Source organism: Lichenostomus cassidix, chromosome 6 (assembly GCF_008360975.1).
Source record: "Lichenostomus cassidix isolate B80296 chromosome 6, HeHo_3.0, whole genome shotgun sequence".
NCBI classification, from domain to species: domain Eukaryota; kingdom Metazoa; phylum Chordata; class Aves; order Passeriformes; family Meliphagidae; genus Lichenostomus; species Lichenostomus cassidix.
Window position 1 is genome coordinate 2,210,129 of NC_139487.1, and position 20,813 is coordinate 2,230,941.

The 20,813-nt window shown below is 44.4% G+C and overlaps 1 protein-coding gene across 4 annotated transcripts in view; it reads right to left on the reverse strand.

Annotated features, from left to right (window-relative positions):
• Positions 1 to 10,338: 10,338 nt before the first annotated feature.
• Positions 10,339 to 20,813, reverse strand: part of DOCK1 (dedicator of cytokinesis 1) — a 251,333-nt gene continuing 240,858 nt past the window's right edge. For all 4 annotated transcript variants that reach the window (XM_085064608.1, XM_085064609.1, XM_085064607.1 and 1 more), the window contains exon 52: positions 10,339 to 12,106. In XM_085064608.1, the coding sequence (XP_084920734.1) occupies positions 12,011 to 12,106 (96 nt within the window). In that variant the 3' untranslated portion in view covers positions 10,339 to 12,010. The remainder of the gene's footprint in view (positions 12,107 to 20,813) is intronic.

Here is a 20,813-nt window from a genome sequence, read left to right on the forward strand (position 1 = left end):
AGTTTTAAGGGCAATTTTTACCTGTGAGCTGAGGCAGGGGCTGCCCAGCTGATCCTGCAGCAAGCAGAGCCCACGAGACTCAGATAAATGTGAGGTTCAGCCCAGGCAGGACATCCAAGTGATGGACTGGAGAGCAAAATGAGGAAAGCAGAGCTCAAATCAACCTCAAGGCCACTCTCTGGGTGATTCCAGCCTGCTGGGCTGCAGCTCATCCCTCAGCATGGGACATGCAGCATGGCAGCACTGCAGGGTGTTGGCACGTGGAGATTTTTTTTTTTTTTGGAGGAAATATTTGAAAATTTTGCCCTGGATGATGAATTTTTCTAAACCACTGAGCCAAACCTTGCTTTCAGGACTAATTATTACACGTGATAAACAACTACTCTCTGAACCCTTCCTAATAAATAAATAACTACCTTGGGAAAAAAAAAAAAAAAGGATTATTTTCATGCAGCCAGAGAAAGGCATTTTTTATTACTTATGGCTTTTTAAAGTGCTTTAGATCTTTAAATTTGCTCCCTGTGTTGCAGGAGCAAAGAGCCCTGTCAGGTTTGATGCTGCCCTGCAGGAGAAGGCCACAGAAAGAGATTTTCCCATTTTTTTTTCTGTGCAATTGAAGAGCCAATTTGAAGATTCCAGAGCGCTTTGGCACTTTTAACTGATCGAGGCATAAAGATATTTGGGTCAAAATTGAAATAGAGCTGCACTTCCTAGAAAGCACAGAGCAATGCACACCCTAAAAAGAGGAAGATGCTGAAAAGGAAAAAGCAGGAAGGCAAAAAGATGAAAATTAGCAATTCCCCCAGAGCTGAAAAATTGTGAATTTAGATAAATGATGAGAAAGCTGATGAGGAAAAACACAGGATGAGCTTTTCTTTTATGAGAAAGCTACAGGATGAGTCCAATCATGCAAATTATGGGTAGTTTTAATCCTAAAACAACTGATCACAGGGAAATAAAAAAGGTTGAGTTTCCCAACACTCTCCTCTCCCATTTCTGGATATTGGTTATTTTTCTGATGGTGTAACAAGAATTCTGTTTTCCCTAAATGAGCAACAGCAACCTGCACCAAAGGGGTTGCAGCAGCTCCACCCACACTGGGGATCTTCCCCAAACTGCAGCTGCAGTAAATGGAACTGAAAACAGGATTTTTGGTCAAAAGGCCCCAAAGAGCTGTTGCTGGAAATATGACATTTCACTGATCTTTTGTTGGATGATCCCCAAGTTGTAGCTGTGAGAAATGAAAGCAAAAATGTGATTTTTGTAAAAAAAAACCAAAAAAAAAACCTGCGAAAAAACTATTGATGGAAATAGAACATTTCACTCATCTTCTATTTGAACTGTAGCTGTAAGAAATGACAGGTTTATTTTTTGGGGTTTTTTTGGTGTGTGTAAAAAACCAACCCAAACCCACAAAACTTTCTGATGCAAATACAACATTTCCCTCCTCTTGTTCCCTTTTTTAACTCCCTGCAAACCTCTGCCAGCTGAGGAAATCCACGCTGGCCATGGGAGAGTGAAGGTCCTGTTTTATCCAAGGAAATCAGAAATTCAGGGACAGAAAAGTCTCTTTTCCATGACAGACTTGGGAAGCACGTGGGGATAGCCAGGAGAGAGGATCCCAGAGTTCATATTTGAAATAAATTTTTAAAATAAAATAATTTTATCTGTCTGCCCTTCAGCAACCACTGATGGAAACACTGGATTCAGATTATGTGATCCAAAACGATGCCACTGAAAGTACCTGTTAGGATAAAGACTACATTTTTTAAAAAAATAAATTTTATTTCTCTCTCCTTCAGTAACCACAGACAGAAACACTGGATTCAGGTGATACAAACCAAAAATGGGCCACGGGAAGGACCTTTTAGGATAAAACCTAAAATATTTAAAATTAAATAAATCTGCCTGCCTTTCAATAACCACTGATGGAAAGTCTGGTTTCAGCCCTTCCATTCAGGTGGGGCTTTACATATATGAAAATAAGAATATATGGATATAGTATATATGGATATATGGATATAGTATATAGTATATGTGGATATAGCCTGGTGTATTTATTCTCTCACCCAAAATGCTCCTTCCAGCACCTGATTTCACTCCAGGAAATTCCAGAAACTTTTGCAAAATGGTGGTTCAGCTCTCCCAAACTTTTCCTGGCAGCTCCACCAGCAGCAGCAGCAGCAGCTAGGAAAGTGTCATCCAGGGCTAATGCTTATAAAAGACAAAACCCCAGCATTGTCAAAGAAGAATTTGGGTGGTGAGGAGGTGGAAAAAATCATTTCCAAAGCATATTTACATTGGGAATTAAAAGAATCCCAGCCATTCTACGCTTGAGAAGTTTTTTTTTTTTTTTCCTCCCCTCCCTGTGCATCAGAAGAATTAAGAAGTGTTCTTACAAGCAGTGGGGATAAAACCACATTTAGTGCAGCTGCTGAGAGGCAGCGTATCAGCGAGCTGAGAAGTGATTATGTTGCACCCCTGGGCAACCAGGCTGTCATCAAATTTCCCAACAAGATGTAAGAATCTAGGGCAGTTCTGCTGTTGGGTCACAACGTTTGCTTGGCAGCTCTGCTCCCTGTTTGCTGGGGAGGATGAAATCCTGACGTTTCCAGGATCAAATCCTGACATTTCCAGGATCAAATCCTCCCCCTGGCAGGGAGAAGACGCAGCAAAGGCAGGTTTGGGGAGGGGAGGGGAGGCTGTGACAGCAGGATGGGTCAGGCTCAGGGCAAAACCAGCCAGCAGTGAATAACTGAAATGGGGGATGAGGAGATTTGTGGCTTTTGCTGCAACCCAGATCTCCTCAGCTAATTAGTTGTTACAAACCAGCTGAAGTTATTGCTGTGAAACAGCTGAAATCACTCCTTGTTTAAAACACCTGAACTTTTGGCTCTGTTGCCCACCCAGACCCCAGGAAAGCATCCAGGTATTGATCCAGAAAGTCATTTTTGGCCTCCAGAAGGAAATTTGAAGCATCTATTGCAGATAAATTTTTAATTTATATATTTTTCCTAAATAAATAAATAAATATTAAAAAAATAAAAAAAACTACAAAGGAACCAAAGAAAATAAAAATACTTGCAAAGGTCTGGATTGTATTTTATTGGTGAAGAGAAAATTCTGAGGTCACCTGTGTGACTGGGACTTGTTTTTCTGCCCAGCAAAGAGCAGAACTGCCTGTAGTTATACAGAGGGACAAAATTCTGATTTGTACAGCAGAGACAGAATTCCCTATTTCCAGGCTTTCCAGATTCCAAGAGGAGTGAAATGGCCCCAGTAAACCCACAGAAATCAGCAGGATTAATAATTAAATTGTGTCCCCAGTGTGGTCACGGAGGAGGGTTGTCACCAAGTGCCACAGCCACTGCCAAGTGCAATACATTGGGTTTATGCAACACTCTGAGGCAGCTCTTCCCTCCAAAACCTCTCCTGGGCACAAGGAACTTCCCAAGTCAGCAGGAATGGAGCTGATCCTACAGCAGGAGGGTCATTCCCACAGGTAATTTCTGCCTTTTTAACCCAGAACTGTCCAAGGGGATGGAGAATAATGGAGAATGACAAGGCTGAGGCTGGGAGAGGAATGGGAAGATTGATCTGCTGGATCCTCACGTTGGCAGGGTTGTATCAAATAAATATTTCCCTAAATAAAGAGAAATGCTTAGAACAAGCCCCAAAATATTCCAAGCCCAGAGATTTCCCCTAAATGGATGAACCCCATTTCTCTTAATAAAGGGAAATGGTTGAATGCTTAGAACAAACCCCAAAATATTCCAAACCCAGTGTTTTCCCCTAAACGGTTGAATCCCATTTCTCTCCTCAGCACTGAGCTGTGCTGGGAAGTGAGCTCAGCTAGGATGATAAAATCAAACCCATTTGGGTGCAAAGCCATAGAAATCTGCCTTCCCTGGTGCTCCTGCACTGCCAAGCCTCAGGTGGAGAGCTCTGCAGGGAGATTTGGGGGCTGGTGGGACTCCCAGCCTGGATTCAGTTCCAAAGGGACAGGAAAAGTCCTGGAAAGCTATGGGAACCAGAGATGCCATGGAGAGCAAGGAGCAGGATGTGAAAATATGCAGAGTGGAGGTGTCATCTCCAATTATCCACCCAGTAATTCAGTCCTCACGTCAGGGATGGGATGTTCTCCTTCCCTGGGTGATCCTGCCCAAATCTGGGAATTTTGGGGTTGCATGGGATGAATCAGGGAAAAAAACTGCTTTTCAAAGGGCTGACTGTCCCACAGCTTCATGTGTGCTCCTTTCTCTAAATCCTTCCCATTTGGGACAAAACAAGAAAGGTTTAATAACCCAACCCAAACCTGCAGAAATGAGAAAAGAATCGATTCAGGAGGCCAAGCTCAGCCCATTCCAGGGAGCAGGGTGGTTATGTAAGCCCCAGCACAGGATGATGTAAGACACACAAGGATGAAGCTGGAAGATCACTGACGTGGTTCCCAGAGGACTGAAATGGCACTATTTATACAGCCTCAGATGTTTTTTTGGCAATGTAGGAGATGTGCACAGCTCTGCCACGATCAAAATCCAAATATCTCAGTTTGTTTCTATTTTTTTGGGCTGGTTTAGGTAAAGCAAAAAACCACCAAAGCCAGCAGCTAGCATGTAGCCTTGAGTATATAATGCAAGACTCAGCTGCCAATACCAATTTTAAGGTACCTTTAAAAGCTCAGCTCCCATTTACCTTGGAGGTTGGAGACAGAGCAGAAAGAAAAAATTAAAGCACCACTTTTTGGGGGAATATTATGTAGAAAAATTGGACCTCAAACACATGAACATTTCACATCCCCATCCAGAATCCAGAGGTTAGGAAATAAGGATGCATTTTTCACATTTTTCACCTGGTTTTGCCACCCCAATTGCCAGCCTTTCCCTCCCAGCCCTGCTCTGCCCACCTTTCCCAGCTCACAGCTCAGCCACAGGTGAATTATCTGGGAAAACAGGAGAACACTTGGCTCTCCTCCCTTTCATTTTTCTTGGAGTGAAAATGAACTGTAATGGGCTCCCTGATTTATGACTGCCAGCAGGATGGAGCACAATTTGAGAGCTGCACAGATTCCTGGCTGGATCACCAAACCCTTTCCTTGTGGGTTGAGGTTCCCCCTGAACTTCTCTCTGCCCCACAACTGCACCAAATTTTTGACAGGAAAAAACAAGACAGGATTTCTGCTCCTGACTTTACACAAATAACAGAAAACCTCACACCAGAGAAAGGAAGGAACTTTTCCAATTTCTTTTTTCTGCCCCTGAGTGCAGAGCAGCCAAGACCAGACCAACACTGATGTCTCTCTGGGTGTTTCTGATGGTTCAGAAATTCCCTGTCTCTTCCCAAGGGTTTTTGTGTTTGGCTCTGCACTGCTGTTTTCTGCTCCAACACTCCACATGGAAGTCAAATCCAACACAAAAGCAAGATGTAACCTCCCACTGATCTCTGCCCACCTCCACAGGGACCAAAAAGTCAGGAAAGGTAGAAAATTTAAAAAAAAAAATCACAGATTTCTGGTTTTTTCTATTATTTCCCTCTGAGGAGCAGCTCAACAATAATGGGCTGCTTGGAGAAAAGCAACAAGAAATAAATTTGCCAACTGTATACAGTAATAAACTCATGGAAGGAAGTTTACAGGCAGTAAACTGAGTATTATTGACAACCAGATCTCAATAAAATGTAAAAAAAATCTCAGGCTAGGCCTCCTGTAACACCAGCAGGAAGGAAGTGCCTCATCTTTTGCAAGAAGGCATTCCACTTTGAAAATTTTTTTAATTCACAGTTGATTTCTTTGGATTTTTTCTTCATAAGAAATGTAATTAAATGCAGGCAAACACATCTAATTGCCAGAGAAACAATAATTACAGCTCAGCTGAACTTCCTGCCCTCTGCCATGCCTTCTCCTCCTGCTGCAAGCACACACTTCCCAAACCAGTGTTCATCCTGTTCACTTGGGTGTTAATAAGTGGTTTTAGCTGCATAATTCACGCCAAGCTCGGCGATGTTTTGCCTCAGCTGGAGCTGCTGGGATGGTTTTGCCTCTCCAACTGTTCCAGGGCTGCTGGAATGTGTGTCACACTGCTCTGCAGGGCTGCCTGCCTCCCTCTCCAGCCCCACTGCTTGCTGTCCTGCTGAGGAGTTCTTGCTGTACTCCAGGAAGGTTCTGGGCTTCATTTTCTGTGTTTTCCACTGGCAATGCAGTGATCTGTCATTGCTCATGGGAAGGATGGATGAAGATGGAATTTCTTTGTCCAGGAAGCTTCTGGGGTTCATTTTCTGTGTTTCCCGCTGGCAGTGCAGTGATCTGCATTGCTCATGGGAAGGATGGAAGAAGATGGAATTCTTCTGTACTCCAGGAAGGTTCTGGGGTTCATTTTCTGTTTTCCACTGATCTCCATGGCTTGTGGGAAGGATGGAAGAAGATGGAATTCTTTCTTTTTCCAGGAAGCTTCTGGGGTTCATTTTCTGCGTTTCCTGCTGGCAATGCAGCAATCTGTCATCGCTCATGGGAAGGATGGAAGAAGATGGAGTTCCTGCTATACTCCAGGAAGGTTCTGGGGTTCCTTTTCTGCATTTCCCACTGGCAATGCACTGATCTGTCATTGCTCATGGGAAGGATGGAAGATAGAATTCTCTCTGTACTCCAGGAAGGTTCTGGGGTTCATTTTCTGTGTTTCCTGCTGGCAATGCACTGAGCTCCATCGCTCGTGGGAAGGATGGAGAGAGAAAACTCATTGGAAATCAGGATTGCAGCGCTGAGGAGATGGCAAAGGAGGGAGAAATGAAATCGGGAAGAGCAGCCAACAACAGGAAAACACACCAAAAATGCCTTATTGATAGGAACCAGGGTCACTTTTGGGTTTGTTGCTGCTTTCTCCTTGGAAGGACTGCCTCAAATGTTGATGACAAAGATCTTCTGCTTCATCTCTCTCTCCTCTCATTCCTATTCCTTTCCTCTACCTCACATTGACTGTTAAATAAAACCAGAACTATTGACTCCAGCACCTTCTTTGGGGTCTCCTGTGCACCTTCATTTGGGCAGAGGAATCTCTCAATATTTGGATCATAACCACCCCAAGGGGGTCAGGATGTGTCCCCAACACTTCAGGCCACAGCCACCTTCCCTAGCTGGGAAATGAGTTATTTAATTCAGCCACTTCCCACTGAAGTGCTTGAATACAATGCCACACACATTGGGAATGGAAAATAAAAGTCTGTCATTCAATAGGGAAACACAATTTACAGTAATTATTCATGTCTGCAGAATACATAGGGAAAAAAAACCTCAAGGGAAATTAAAAATCCTATAAATAGCCTCGGTGGAGAACAGCTGGAGAGACCCTACACAATAACCAAGTATTTCTACTGAGCCACACGGTTCTGCATCCCCAGGAAGATGGGAATTGCAAGGCTGAAATTCACTTTAGAGGCATGAAAAGTACAAAAGGAGAACAAGAGGAGATTGGAATGTCAGCAAAGCTGCACCTCACACTTCCCATTCCTGATAAAAACGGAGGAAAACCCTGAATTTCAGGGCTCACCATCACTCCAGTGCTTGGTCTGTTTTCCACGAGGGAATTCCCACACTGCTCCAATTGATGGGTTTATCATGGGGCAAGGTGAGGATGCAAACTGGGAAATGCCTCACCTGGTTTGTGCAGGGGATGCCACAGCCTGGCTCCACACCACAGGGAACTCCTGGCACAGGACAGTCCCCAAAAAGGCCACAAGAATTAAGAGAGAAGATATTTAACACGAAGCAGGAAGGTGGAGACCTCAACCAGTCGGTGAAATGAGAAAATTTCACATTAAAACATTAAAAATGTGTGTTTAATGTGTATTTACGCATACAAAGATATATGTTCACTCATGTGAATCTCTCAGTCACATATCATAAATATATACATTTACACTGCAAACTTTTTATCCTTTTCCTCTGAAGTCACACAGAACCACAGCCCAGGTTAAGAAAAATGCCTTTGTTAAGACAAAACTGAATTTAAAAACGCTTTTAACCCTCGGAATTTGTGGTCTCATGGGAGACATCTCAGTAATCATAAATGTCAATTACAGAACCCAGCTCAGGAGGTGACCTTTGTGTTGAGCTTCCCAGTGAAAATAAATGTGATTAAAAAGCCAACAAATCTTGCCCAGCAGATCTTGGGTTTTGTGTGGGACTGTTGGGAACAGATCTGTGCACCTGCAAAATGCACCCTCACTGCCACACTCAGGGAATTAAAGGGGTTTTTTTAATCCTGGCACTGGGATGTGACTTTCACCAGGGGAATTCCAACTGCTTTTCAAGAGGTGACAGTTAGTGGCCACTGAAATTCTGGGTTTTCCCACTATGGAGGAACTCCAGACCTCTGAATTGCTTCCTTCAGGGAAATTTGTGTTGCTCTCAATCTGAGCAAAGGAGGCACTTGGGGGAAGTTAATCCCTGATTTGTCCCAAATGGTGAAAACCTGGTCCCTGTGGATCCTGTTAATTGCCTGGACAAGGTTTGCTGAGGAAAAGATGGATGGATCACCTTTGGGGACAGAAATATTGATTTGAGTCAAGTCTGAGTGGGGAGCTTTGGGCATGGAGGATAGAGAGGTGATCAAACAAACAAACCAGCTCAGCCCAACCAGGGTGGGGAAAGCAAAGAACTCATTGAAGGCACTAGGGATGAATTCCCACAGAAATTGGGCAGCCTGGAGAGACAGGAGATCCCAGCCTGGTTAAAATCAAATCAGTTTCTTCTGTATTTCACAATGAGCTCTTCTGCACTGGCTCAGCTGTGTGACAAACAAGGTGACAAGGAATTCCTGTGGCATTAGGATGCTCTGACACCCAACTGAGTGCAAAGCAGGAGAGCAAACCATGGGAAGTGACAGCTTTCCCAGGATGCTCACTGCCTGTCATGGATTCACTGTTGGCTTTGCTGAGGTGTTTTTACCCATGAGCATGGATCCATCCTGCCCTGGTTCTGCACCAGTCCCAGCCCAGGTGCTGCTAGACTGTAAAAAAGGTGACAATTTGGGTCTGAGAGCAGCTCTGAGGGGCTGATTTCCAATTCCCAGGCTCAGCCTGCACATTTGTAAAACACACACACAGGGATGAGGTTTGGAGTTTGTACTGTGAGAGCGACTGGGAAGCACAGCTCTTGTCTGAGGAGCCTCACAGGGCCAAATTATCACACTTGCATGAGCACAGGAATTTGCTAAGGACCTGTGAAAACAAACACATTATCAGAAATACAATTTACAGGCATCCGCTGAAAGGTCGATGGGAAAGCTCTTCCCATCCTTTTGGAAGCAAATGGAACAGAAAAGAGGAAAAACTCACCAGCAGCCCAGCACGACAGGCAGCAGCAGCAGCAGCAGGAGAGCCTCTGAAGCAATTCTCAATTAAAGAAAAGATTTCTAGAATTAAAGTTGTAATACATTATCGATTGACTACGGATATCTGACTGACTGCAGCCAAGAATCCTTCCCTGCCTGGGATTCTATTCACAAAACAAAGAGGGAGCTGCAGGATGAGATCCAGCAGTAAATCCTGAGACACTCCAGGAGCTGATTTTACGGCAAGGAAAAGTGTGTTTGTTTGATCCAAAGTGACATCATGGTTTGAGGCAAAAACACGAGAATCTGTAATTGACCACTGGAGCCACTTGGGATGAGAAGGGCAATTTTTCTGCCTCTCTAACAGCAGTGCTGTTTTACTGCTGTGGAAAGTCACTGCTGCTCCGAACTTGCCTGGTGTAGGAGGTACCTGAGGTGGAAAATATGACATAAAAATCTGTTTTCTGGAGCATTCAGCAACAGGTAACTCAGAGCTACCCAAACCATCATCACAGGCATGGACAGCACACAGGGATGGATGTTCTTAGAGCTGATGAGTGTTTTAGCTCCAACCTGCATACAGGAAAAAAATTCAGTTTCTTAAGTTCCCCCCCAAAATTGTTCTGGGGAAAAGAAAAAGCGTATACTCCCTCTGTGGAGTAGAATAAATCCCAAAATTCTGCAGTGAGGATCAAAAATACCCAGGGAATGTATTCATTTTCTTAGACGAGCTTTTAAAATAATAGTTTATTTTTTTTTGAGTCAGTGGTATATTTAAAAACAATCTACTGTAAGAGTAAAAAGATTGTAGATAATAAAAAAAAAACCCAAAAGTGTGATGACAATAAAAAAACACTAGAATATAAAGTTAGTTTCCTTCCTCCCTCCCAAAACCCCATCCCACCAGTCTGATATTTTTCAGAGCTTAATATCTGGAAAAAAAAAAAAAAGCTTTTTGTTTTTCTTTTTTTTTTTTACACTTTCAGCAATCAGGAAACGAAGAATACACAAAGCATTCTTTGCAGGCACATGAAGTCATTATGACACGAAAAGCAGGCACCATAAAAATTAAAACATTCTAAAAACCATCATATATACAAACACTGTACAGGATGATGGCACAAGGACAAAGTGATTCCGTTCAGTCCATCCTAATCCAACATGAAATATTTCACAGGAAAGAAAGGAAAAAGCTCTTCCCGTTTCTGCACTCGACATTTCGGTTCAGAATGACCAGGAGTCTCCTCCCTGCCTACTTTCTTCTCCAATACCTCCCAGAATAATCTTTTCCATGATTTTACCAGGCCTGTAGTTGCCAGGATCCTCCCTCTTGCCCCTGCTGAAAATCAGGACAACATTCCCCAACTCCCACTCAGCTGGGAGCTCTCTGGATTCCCAAAATCATCCAGAGAGGGTTTGTGGTGCCATCAGCAGCTCTTGGAGGATTCCTGGATCAATCCCACCAGGCCCTGGGATTGGCAGGGGTTCAGCTGGGGCTGCAGATGCTGCAGTTGCAGGTTTGCTCACTCTTGCAGTCATGATCCTGCAGCTCAGGGCATTGGGACTCCTTTGCTCCATGGAGAAGGGATGTGTTAATCCCTCTGCTTTGTCCCTCTCTCTGCTTTTGAGGTGCCAATCCCCATCCTGCAATGGGCTGATGGGATTTTTACACTGCTTTTTGCCATGAATATATTGGAAAAAACTCTTTTTGGTCCCCCACAGTTCTGGCAGCTCCAGCTCCAGCTGAGCTCTGAGCACATGGATTGTTCCCACATCCCCTGGCCTTGCTTCCACTGGCAAACACCTTCCTTTTCCACCTCTTATCCCACAGATCCCTTCTGCCCTGGCTGCTTGACTTCCAACATTTGGGAATTGCTGCTCCTGTGCCCACAGGAGGTGATGTTTAACAAAGGACCAGCACTGATGGACCTCAGCACCTGCAGAAATATTTCCCAGAGGGTTTTACTCACTAATTCCCTGAGCAGCCTCATGGCCAGACTGGAGGTTTTGGTGGCACTTCTCCTCCTGTCACCAGAGATTTTCAGCTCAATGGCTCACTGTGGCCAAAACAGCCCCAAATCTCCACTTTGCTCACCAGAAATCAGGTTATTTGTGACACAGACCAATTTCACAAATCAGTGGTGTCTGATTTTTAACCCTGGGCTAAAATCCCTGCTAGTCAGGGAAATCCTACAGCAGCTTCACCTCCTGAAGGCAAGGTGGGGAAACCTCCTCCTGCCCTGAATTCCATGTGAATATTGTCATTGATTCCTATATACACTGAGATTAGGCACAAAAAACTGCTCATGTGAAACTCCAGAGCAACCCAAACGCTTCAGGTACAAAATATTCAGCTCTCATTTGAACCTCCACGTCCAGCTCTGTGCCTGGCGTTATCCAGAAGCAGGGAGAAGGTTTAGGAAGAGGATTCTGTCAGTTGCTGGAGTTTCCCAGTCTCAAGTAGAAATCCAGATTTCTTTCAAGTTATGGGAGGGAATAACCCCAGAAAGAGGGGATGTAGTGTTGGGTCCACCATGGCTAGGGATGGATTTCTTACCGAGTTAGAGTCATTGCACTACATGTTAGATACTGCACACCTGAATGAGGTAAACATTACAGACCATAGAATACTTGGGGAAATGAATTGTTACAGCTGGATCTTTGGAAAGAGAAAACCACTTCCTTCTTCACTGGACAATGCCAGAGTCAACTGATGTTTGCTTGCGAGTCGTCTTGGGAGGTGGAGGAGGAGGAGTCTTGCTGGGGAGAGGAGGAGGCAGGTGCTGGAAGAAATTGGGATATGAGGATGTTAGGAACAAATGGAATTGTGGAACATTTTCTGAGTCATCTCAAAGTGCAAGAGGCAGCAGGGAAGGTGGGAGCTCTCTGCCCCACAAAACCCTCTCAGCAGGATTTGCTGGGAACACCCAAGGCTCTCAGCCATTACTTTTAAATATAACTTTTACTTTTGACGATGGAAAAGAAAAAAATAAATCTCTCAAGGGTTCGGGATTAATTAGCTCAATATTTCAGGAAAAAAATCTTTTGAAAGCACTGGAGAAGTTGATAATTCCCCACTTTATATCATGATAGGGTATTGATTTCTGGGTCTGTATCGATTGCCCTCAGCCTCTAGGCACTCAGAGCTTAAAAACCAAGCTGAAGCAATGGCTTCATTGCTTTTCCATTATGTTTTGGATTTTGCACAGTTAGAAATATAAAAAAAAAAAAAAAAACCAAACCAACCCCAAAAAAATAAACAATTAAAAACCATTTAGAGAGATAAGTAACTTGCAATTTACTATTACACACACAGGTTAATTAAAATATTCCAAACAGGAACGCAGAATGTTCAAATATACATACTTTAAATCGCTTTACACATCTCACAACAGAAGAGCACCCCCAGTTAGAATCACCAGCTAATTGGACAAATTAAAAAAGCCATTATGGAAATCAAGACTTTTTTTTTTCCCTAATGCTGAAACACACAGATGATAAAATCTGTTGCAGACAGAGCCTGAGAACACTGCAGCTTGCAGGCAGCTTTTCCCAGCATTTTGGCTGTGCAGGCAGCCCAGGTTTCCCAGAGGCTGTGCTGCAGTGTCACAGCTCATCAGCGCTGCTTTGGCTTGGATTTTCCCCAAGATTCTCTCCCCACTCCCCAGGCAGTGCCTTTTGTTTTCCTCTGAGCCAAAGGATGCTTTTGCAGTGCTTTGCTCCTGTCCCACCTCCCCAGGCCAGCCTCTGCTCCACACAGCCTGACAACCACCAGCTCTGCCCAAATTCCTTGGGCACACTGCAAGAGCAGCTCAAACACCTGCCCTGCCCCAGTGCTGGGCAGAATCACTGCTGGTTTGTCAGGATCAGGAAGATCCTGGTAGCTGAACAACCGAGAAATCCCATGGAAGTGCATAAGAAACACAAGTGGTCCTTTTAAAAGCTGCCTGAGGATGCTGTCCCAAAAAGAAGAGGTTCAGGTTCTGCCAGGACATCTCAGTCTCTCCTCTGCTCAGAGCAGCTCCTGATGCTCCTGCAGTCTCATGACAGGGAGTTTTCAGAGGTGAGTAAGAGCAGGAGGGAAAACCAACCTTTAAGGTACTAAACAGCCTCTCCCAAGCAGGTTTTAAACAGGAGTTACAAACCCAGAGCTTTCACCAGACAGCTTTACTGATCCCAGACTGAGGAGAAAGCTAAGAATGCAAACTGGCTGAGCAAGGAAGGCTGGATTTTGGCTGAAATATCTTTCCTGTATCCTGCCTGGACAGAACCACTTTCCAATATGTTTCCCAGCTTTCCTCATTCCTTCTGACTCTCCCTCATGGCAAAGGAAGAGAAATCCCAAAGTGCAGCAGGTAAGCCATGCCCTGAGCTTGTCTCTCCACTCTGCTCCATCCCCTGTCTGCTTCCCAACCTCTCCAGCATCACCACTTCACTCTGTGCCTCTCACCTTCCTCCTTGGCTTCCAAAGCTCTCTGGCACCTTGGAAATCCATTGGATTTCATCTGCTGCTGAATGAGAATCTCTGAACCAAGAGGTCTGGAAAGTTCCATTTCCCTGCCTGGAAAAGAGGCATCCCCACCTGGCACTGGGGACACTGGTGGCCTTGGCAGTGCTGGGGGAAGGTTTTTTAGTGGCCTTTCCCAACCTGAATGGTTCCATGATTTCCCAGAGCAGGCTCCAAAGTGGGCACTACTTATTGCCAGCTGCCACTGGGACAGGGTGATCCCTGAGCCTGAAAAGTCAACAGATTCATAGGAAAAGCAGATTAAGTAAGAATTTAATGTTACTACATGGAAGAAGGAAGATTTTGTTTGGTTTTTAATCGAAATGCCTCTGAAGTGCCTCTCAAGTGTTACAGCCAGAACCATCAAATATTTCCTCTACCTGAGCAAATCTCTTGACTTGGCATCCCAACTCCTGAATCCCTACCTGAGTGAGTGTCAGGATTCCCAAATCTTGTGGAAGCTGCTGAATTGCAGTCCTGCATCCAGCCAGGGGCTCTGGGAAATGCTGCTGCTCTGCACAACATCCACCAGCTCCTCGTGGAGCTGACATTCCCTTCAAAACTCCAGAAACCTCTTGCCCCTCAAAAACACCACCAAACAGAAAACTTTCCTCTTCTGCTTTGCTCTCTTTAACTTCATATTCATCACCAGGGAAAAAAAAAAGAAACCCAAACCCAACTCTGCTGATAGCATCATTTGTGCAAATCCATTTTGAATTTAAATAACACTCTATTGGCAATAATTCTCAATTCAATTAGATCAAAGGCATTTCTCAACTAAATGAGCCCCTTCATATTGATCAGAGAACAATCCAATCAGCCCTGAAAACCTGCTTCTGAAAAGCAGAGACAATGCAAATACAACGAGCAGAAGCTAAATATATATGCTATAAATAACAAGCTCAAAACCCACCCGAGCTCAGATTCTGCAAGCAAATTAGGCAGAAAGAAATAGCAGAGATAGGTAGATAATTATTATAATTGAATTTACAATTTCCATTAGAAAGTCGGATAAATTTAGCCCGTGTTCATTTATATAATAAGCTCCCAATGAATATATTAAGTAGGATGTGTAATGCTGGCCGGGGCGACACTGTTGGGGATTTAGGAAGACAAAACATTCCATTATGGAGCTGGTGCCACTCCAAAGCATCTTTCCCAGGGCTGATCCAGCCTTCCCTTCAGCCCAGGACAGAGGAAATTCAGCCACACTTCCTCCTTCCCCTCAACACCACACGCACAGAAATCATTCTCAGGCTGAAAAAGTTCCTTTTCGCTGCCCTTCCCCTTAGAAACTTCCCAAGAAAAATAGAGTTTGCCTTGATTTCCTATTTAACGAAGAGCCGCCTCGCCGAGTTCGTGTTGAGATTTTGGTGGTTAATTGTGAACCTGACAAATGCCTTTCCTTCCTGACAGACTGACAGAGGCTGCTGCTTCCCAGCCCAACCTATTTTGGGCAGAATCCTTGACTCACAGCTACCTCAGGGGAAGCAGCAACCTTATGTAAAAGGCACATCTGCAACACAGAAACAAGCTGTTCCTTCTGCCTCAGACATGAAATTGCTCCCATTTGTTTGCTGGTTTTTGGTTTTTTTTTTTCTTCCTTTCTTTCTTTCTCCCTGACACGGAAAAGAATCGAGTTTAAAAACATTTGTCTGCGTTCTCTTACAGAGAGATATAAACTGCACTACACCAAGTGTGCTGGGGATGGAGTAAAAATCAATTACAGGAGATGAGAAAATGCATTTTTTTCCTACTCTGTAGCAGCAAAATGAGAGATGAGTTGTTTTTTCATTCAGAGAATGCTGTTAAAGAAAAAAAAAAAAAAAACAAAAAAAAATCAAACAGAATTTGATTCTCCAAAATGGTCCTTGTGGCCTTGCATGAGATTTCTTCCTGTGCAAGGAACTCTTTTTCATTGAAATTCAGTGGTCACTGATATAACAAGCTCTGGAGATCCAGTGAGAAGTCCTTCAGCTGGAAGAATTAAGGGATCTAACTGGGTCAGAAGCAGGAGAAATGGGATGTAAATAGACCATCAGCTAGTCAGGACTGGGAAAATGCTCTCAGACACTCAGCTCTGAGCTGTTCCTCCACCATGGAGCCTCACAACACTTTGCCTATTTAATATCTGCAGTGAAAAATAACATTTTAGTGTGAGGTTCAGGCAGGATAACTCTCCTGTTTTGAGAGAGCCAGCAGGGAGAGCAGCCCAACTGCACTAATGTGAACCAAATTACAGACAGTTTAAGCAAATTGGCTCTTTGACCCAGGGAGCAGAGTTAGGTGGGAAATGCAGCAGGTAACTGATGTAAAATGACTGTTTAGCTCTCCTGTTCATACATCATCTGTTAAAGGCTCATCTGACTGCGTGGCACAGCCACTGCCTGCCCTTGCTGGAGAGCACTGGGATCAGGGGAAGGAATTAGAAGGGTTTTTGTGCAGAACTTGGTGTGCTCCCAGCCCTCAGCCCCTCCTTGGGCCATGGGAGAAAAACCTCAAAATGGGCAACGTGGGATTGCTCTGAGTCAATATCCCAGATGAGATCAGAGGACACCTCTGCTCTGGGACAGGCTGGGAGAGCTGGGAATGTCCACCTGGAGAAGAAAAAGCTCCAGGGAGAGCTCAGAGCTCCTTCCAGTGCCTAAAGGAGCTCCAGGAGAGCAGGAGAGGGACTGGGGACAAGGCATGGAGGGACAGGACACGGGGAATGGCTTGAAGCTGAAGGAGGGGCAGAGAGCAGAAGTACAAATATTTCAGTCAAAATCCTGTAATAAGCAGTGGCAGGTCATTGATTTGGGGAGCTATTAAAAAGTGAATGTGAATTTTTTAGAAACTTTGTTTAACCCACCAAAGAGTGAGGGACTGGCACTGCAGGAAGGTGAAGGCTTTGCAAAGTTCCCATCTCCAACAGGCAAAAACAATGATCAGATGGCAAATAAACCCCATATTTCAATTTTTTTTTCTTCTGGGCACATTGTCCAAATGCCTGTGGAGCTCTAGCAGCTTCAGGCTGTGCCCATTCCCTGGGCAGTGCCAGCACCCTCTGGGGAAGAACCTTCCCCTGATTCCAACCTGAACTCCCTGGCACAGCTCCAGCCCTTCCCTGGGTCCAGACAGCAGAGATCAGAGAGGAGCTTTGGCTGCTAATGCCACCCCTGAAGCTGTGCTCCCTAATTCCCTGCTCCTCCATGTCTCCAGCTGCATTCCCAGCCTCTTTGTCCCCTCCACACGAGGACAACACATTTGCTGAAGCCTTTAAGGTCATTTTTTGCTCACTGCAGCTGATAGGAGAGATCATTTCCAGCACTGCAGCACCTGCATTGCAACACACGACAAATCCCCCTGGGTTCTGCCTCCTGTGTGCTAAATCTGAATATATTATCCCACTAGATCCCAATAAGGAGTGAGGATAATCCCAACACAACAGAGTCAACCCAAGTTCTGCTCCTCTCAGGCTTCAGCCATTGCTACTTTCCACCTGTGCTGGATGGATGGAGATGTTCCCATCCCAACCATCAGCCCATGCTTAGGAGGTGTTAGAGCCAATATTATCAACCCAAGTGCTCCTTTGTCTATTTTCCTGGAGCTCCCTCCCTGCTCGGAATGCTAAGCAGGAGGTTGATTTGTATGCAAGGGTGAGGATGAACCCATAAAGAATGATAAGTGCCTGAAGGAATCCCTTGATGTAATAATAATCCTTGCAGGAGCCGTAGATTTCTCTTTTTTTATGTTCCCATATATTATTAAGGACAGTTTTTAGCAGAACAAATCACAGGGAGCAAGAAAGTATCTGCAAGGGTCTCCCAGTTAACAAGGAGTAAGGGACAAGCAGGAAATGACAATGAGGTGATCACCTGGAATAAAGACTTCAGGTAGAGCAAGGTGCCTGTGGACTCTGAATATCTCAGATTGGTGTCTCCTAAGTGACATTATTGCCTGCAGTTTGACTTGGAGCATCTGATCCCTTCCTGGCTGCCCTGCTTTCCAGTTCACTACAGCACTTTTCCTGCCTTTCATAACCCACTGCAAGACAGCCAGAGTGAAAAACGCAATCATTCCTCACACGAGGAGAGATTTCCAGTTTAAAAGCGACTCAGATAATCTTATCTCTAATAGGTTTTACTGATTTTTCTGCACTGATACAAAGGCAGGGTAATTTCAAAGATGATCAGTTTACCAGGCAGGGAATTATCCAGTTATGAATTATGGAGCTATTTGACCCATGAAACATAAGTCATTAAAGCTATGGAGTGGGATTTAATCAGGGCAGCAATGAGAATTCACCCATCTGATCTTTCATGTCCAGCACTACTCATTTTCTTGATGCTCTTTAAAAGCTTCCTCCCTACCAGCCTGATGAAATAAAGGCACGGAGTGATTGTTAGAGGATTAGAAACCTTTTCCAAAATCAATTCTAAACCTCATACAGAATGCCAGGATCTGCTGAGGTGGAAAGGACCCACAAGGGCCACTGCTGGCCCTGCCCTGGACATGTGGCTCTGGGACAGATCTGCTTGAGATCCTCCTGCCACACTCTGCAACTGCACTCCATCACCTTGGAAAGCTTATAAAAAATCCAGATGCTGAAGAAAATTTTGGACAGTTAGCTCAGGAGATGTTGCCTGTATCTGATTGAATTTCTTAGCTATCAAATCCTGATGTCCTTCAATGCTGCATGGTAAAAAAATGGGGTTTATTCCTACAGGGACAAAATGTAGCAAAAAAAATGGAAAGAGTCTCAGCAATCAGACTGTAAAGAGCAAAAATATTAAGAGCTGAATAAAACTTTGCAAAAAAACCACAGGAGCACAGTGGTACTATTTTTATGAACTCCCATTTAATGATGTGGAAATGCTGCTGGTGGAAGGTGCAGGAGCTGCACAAGGTCACAGCCTCAGCAGCAACCAGGCTGAGAGCTGAGAGACCTCCAAAAATCACCACCATGGCACTGGGGAGTTGTACAGTAAATAAAAACATCTATCCCCAGACTGGAAACCCTTTCAAAAGCCTCACAAGGCAGGGAAAACCCCCCCTGGCTACCAGGATTTTGTTTTCTTATCATTGCTTAGTACTTTTTAGCTAAAAATTGAACTCACCTTAGCAATCCTGAGCTACTACCACAGCCTAAACCTTACAGCACATCATACAAATTGAATTTACTACTCTGGAGCTTATGCAGGAAGCAGTTGAAGAAATGTGGGTCCTAATTTAAATTTCTCAGCTTTCTTCCTGAAGATGGATTCCTTAGACAAACCTCCTGGCAGGCCTGGTGTACATTCTGTAATTTTCCACTTAGAGGTCTGTATTCAGGAAAAATGAGAGCTGGCCCTTGAGAGAGCAGCTGGGGAAATGGGTTATAAGGCTGGAAGTGTAGTAAACTTTGATGGAAATGAGGAGAAAAGTGAAAATATTGACTAAAATGATCCAGCCACAGGGAACAACTATGGAAGAGAGGATGGGAATAAAGGATTTTTCAGTGTATGCAAATACAGAGTAAAACATGGTGGTTTGGATATCTCTATTCACACTCCTGAAGTTACTTCTATACCTGGTTTTTTTTTTTTTTTCCATTCAGCCTGAAAATACTCAATTCCTGCAACAACAAAGGCACAATTTCAACCATGGAAAAGCTGGACTTGTGCATTGGGATAGTCTGTGTCAAACACAACTATTCCCAGAGCCAAACCAAATTCCTGCCTGACTCTTCCTCTGCTGAGATTAGAAATGCTTTCTCTCGCCATGAAATTTGCTGAAAAGCAAATTACTCAACAGAATTTCACTGGAATGATGAAGGTCAGAGGAATCCTGGAAGGCACCTTGCAAACAAAAAGGGATCAGTTCTGCTGGGAAGTTTCCCCCAAAGCAGCTTGGTCCAAGTTTGACGTTACAAAGTCAAAGAAAACTTCTGACCTCGTGGGGTCTCACTGTCCTACTCTGATCTGATTGGCAATAAATTCAATTAATTTCCCAAAGCCAAGCCTGTTTGGAGGGTAAGGGGTGAGTGATCTCTCCCTGTCCTTATCCCAACCCATGAGACTTTTATTGTATTTTCTCTCTCCTGCCCTGCTGAGGAGTGATGGAGCATCTTTGGTGGGACCAGCCAGGGTCAACCCACCACACCCCTTTAGAAGTATTTTCTTTGCCCATAAAGAAAATCAAAGGCATTTCTCCAAAGTGCTGCTTTAACACAAAAAGCCCCATTATTTTTAAAAGCTTCCAGCTACAGGAAACAAAGCTGAAAAAGCGAATTTTCCTCAGCAAGCTGCAAAGCCTGTTGATGATGAAGAGTTTCTGAGCTCTTTCCCTCAAAGGGAACTCGTGTGTTTGCCTGAAGGAAACGAGTGGTGATTGAATGTCAGCACAGCAGAGCTCCAGGAAGGGAAGATGGCAGCTACATGTTTTATTTCCTTTCCTGACACAGCACTGAAGGGCTCTGAAATCCAATTTGCTGCTCTGACTACATCCAGTTGGTTAAAACTCCCTTCCCGACAAACCTGACAACATTTGGCTTTGAGTTCACCAGATTGAATCCAACTTTCCTTCAGGGGCTGCTGGCCCTGCAGGACCCTCTGGAGCAGCTGAGGGGTGCAGGAGCTGGAAAGGATGCAGGAGCAGGAAAGGATGGAGAAGCAGGAAAGGATGTAGGACAGGAAAGGATGAAGGACAGGAAAGAATGCAGGAGGAGGAAAGGATGAAGGAAAAAGAAAGGATGCAGGACAGGAAAGGATGGAGGAGAAGGAAAGGATGGAGGAGCAGGAAAGGATGGAAGAGAAGGAAAGGATGCAGAACAGGAAAGTCTGCAGGAAAGGAAAGGATGAAGGAGAAGGAAAGGATGCAGGAGGAGGAAAGGATGAAGGAGAAGGAAAGGATGGAGAAAAAGGAAAGGATGCAGGACAGGAAAGGATGGAGGAGCAGGAAAGGATGCAGAACAGGAAAGGATGGAGGATCCCAGCAGGAGGGCTCAGGGCACAAAGCACACT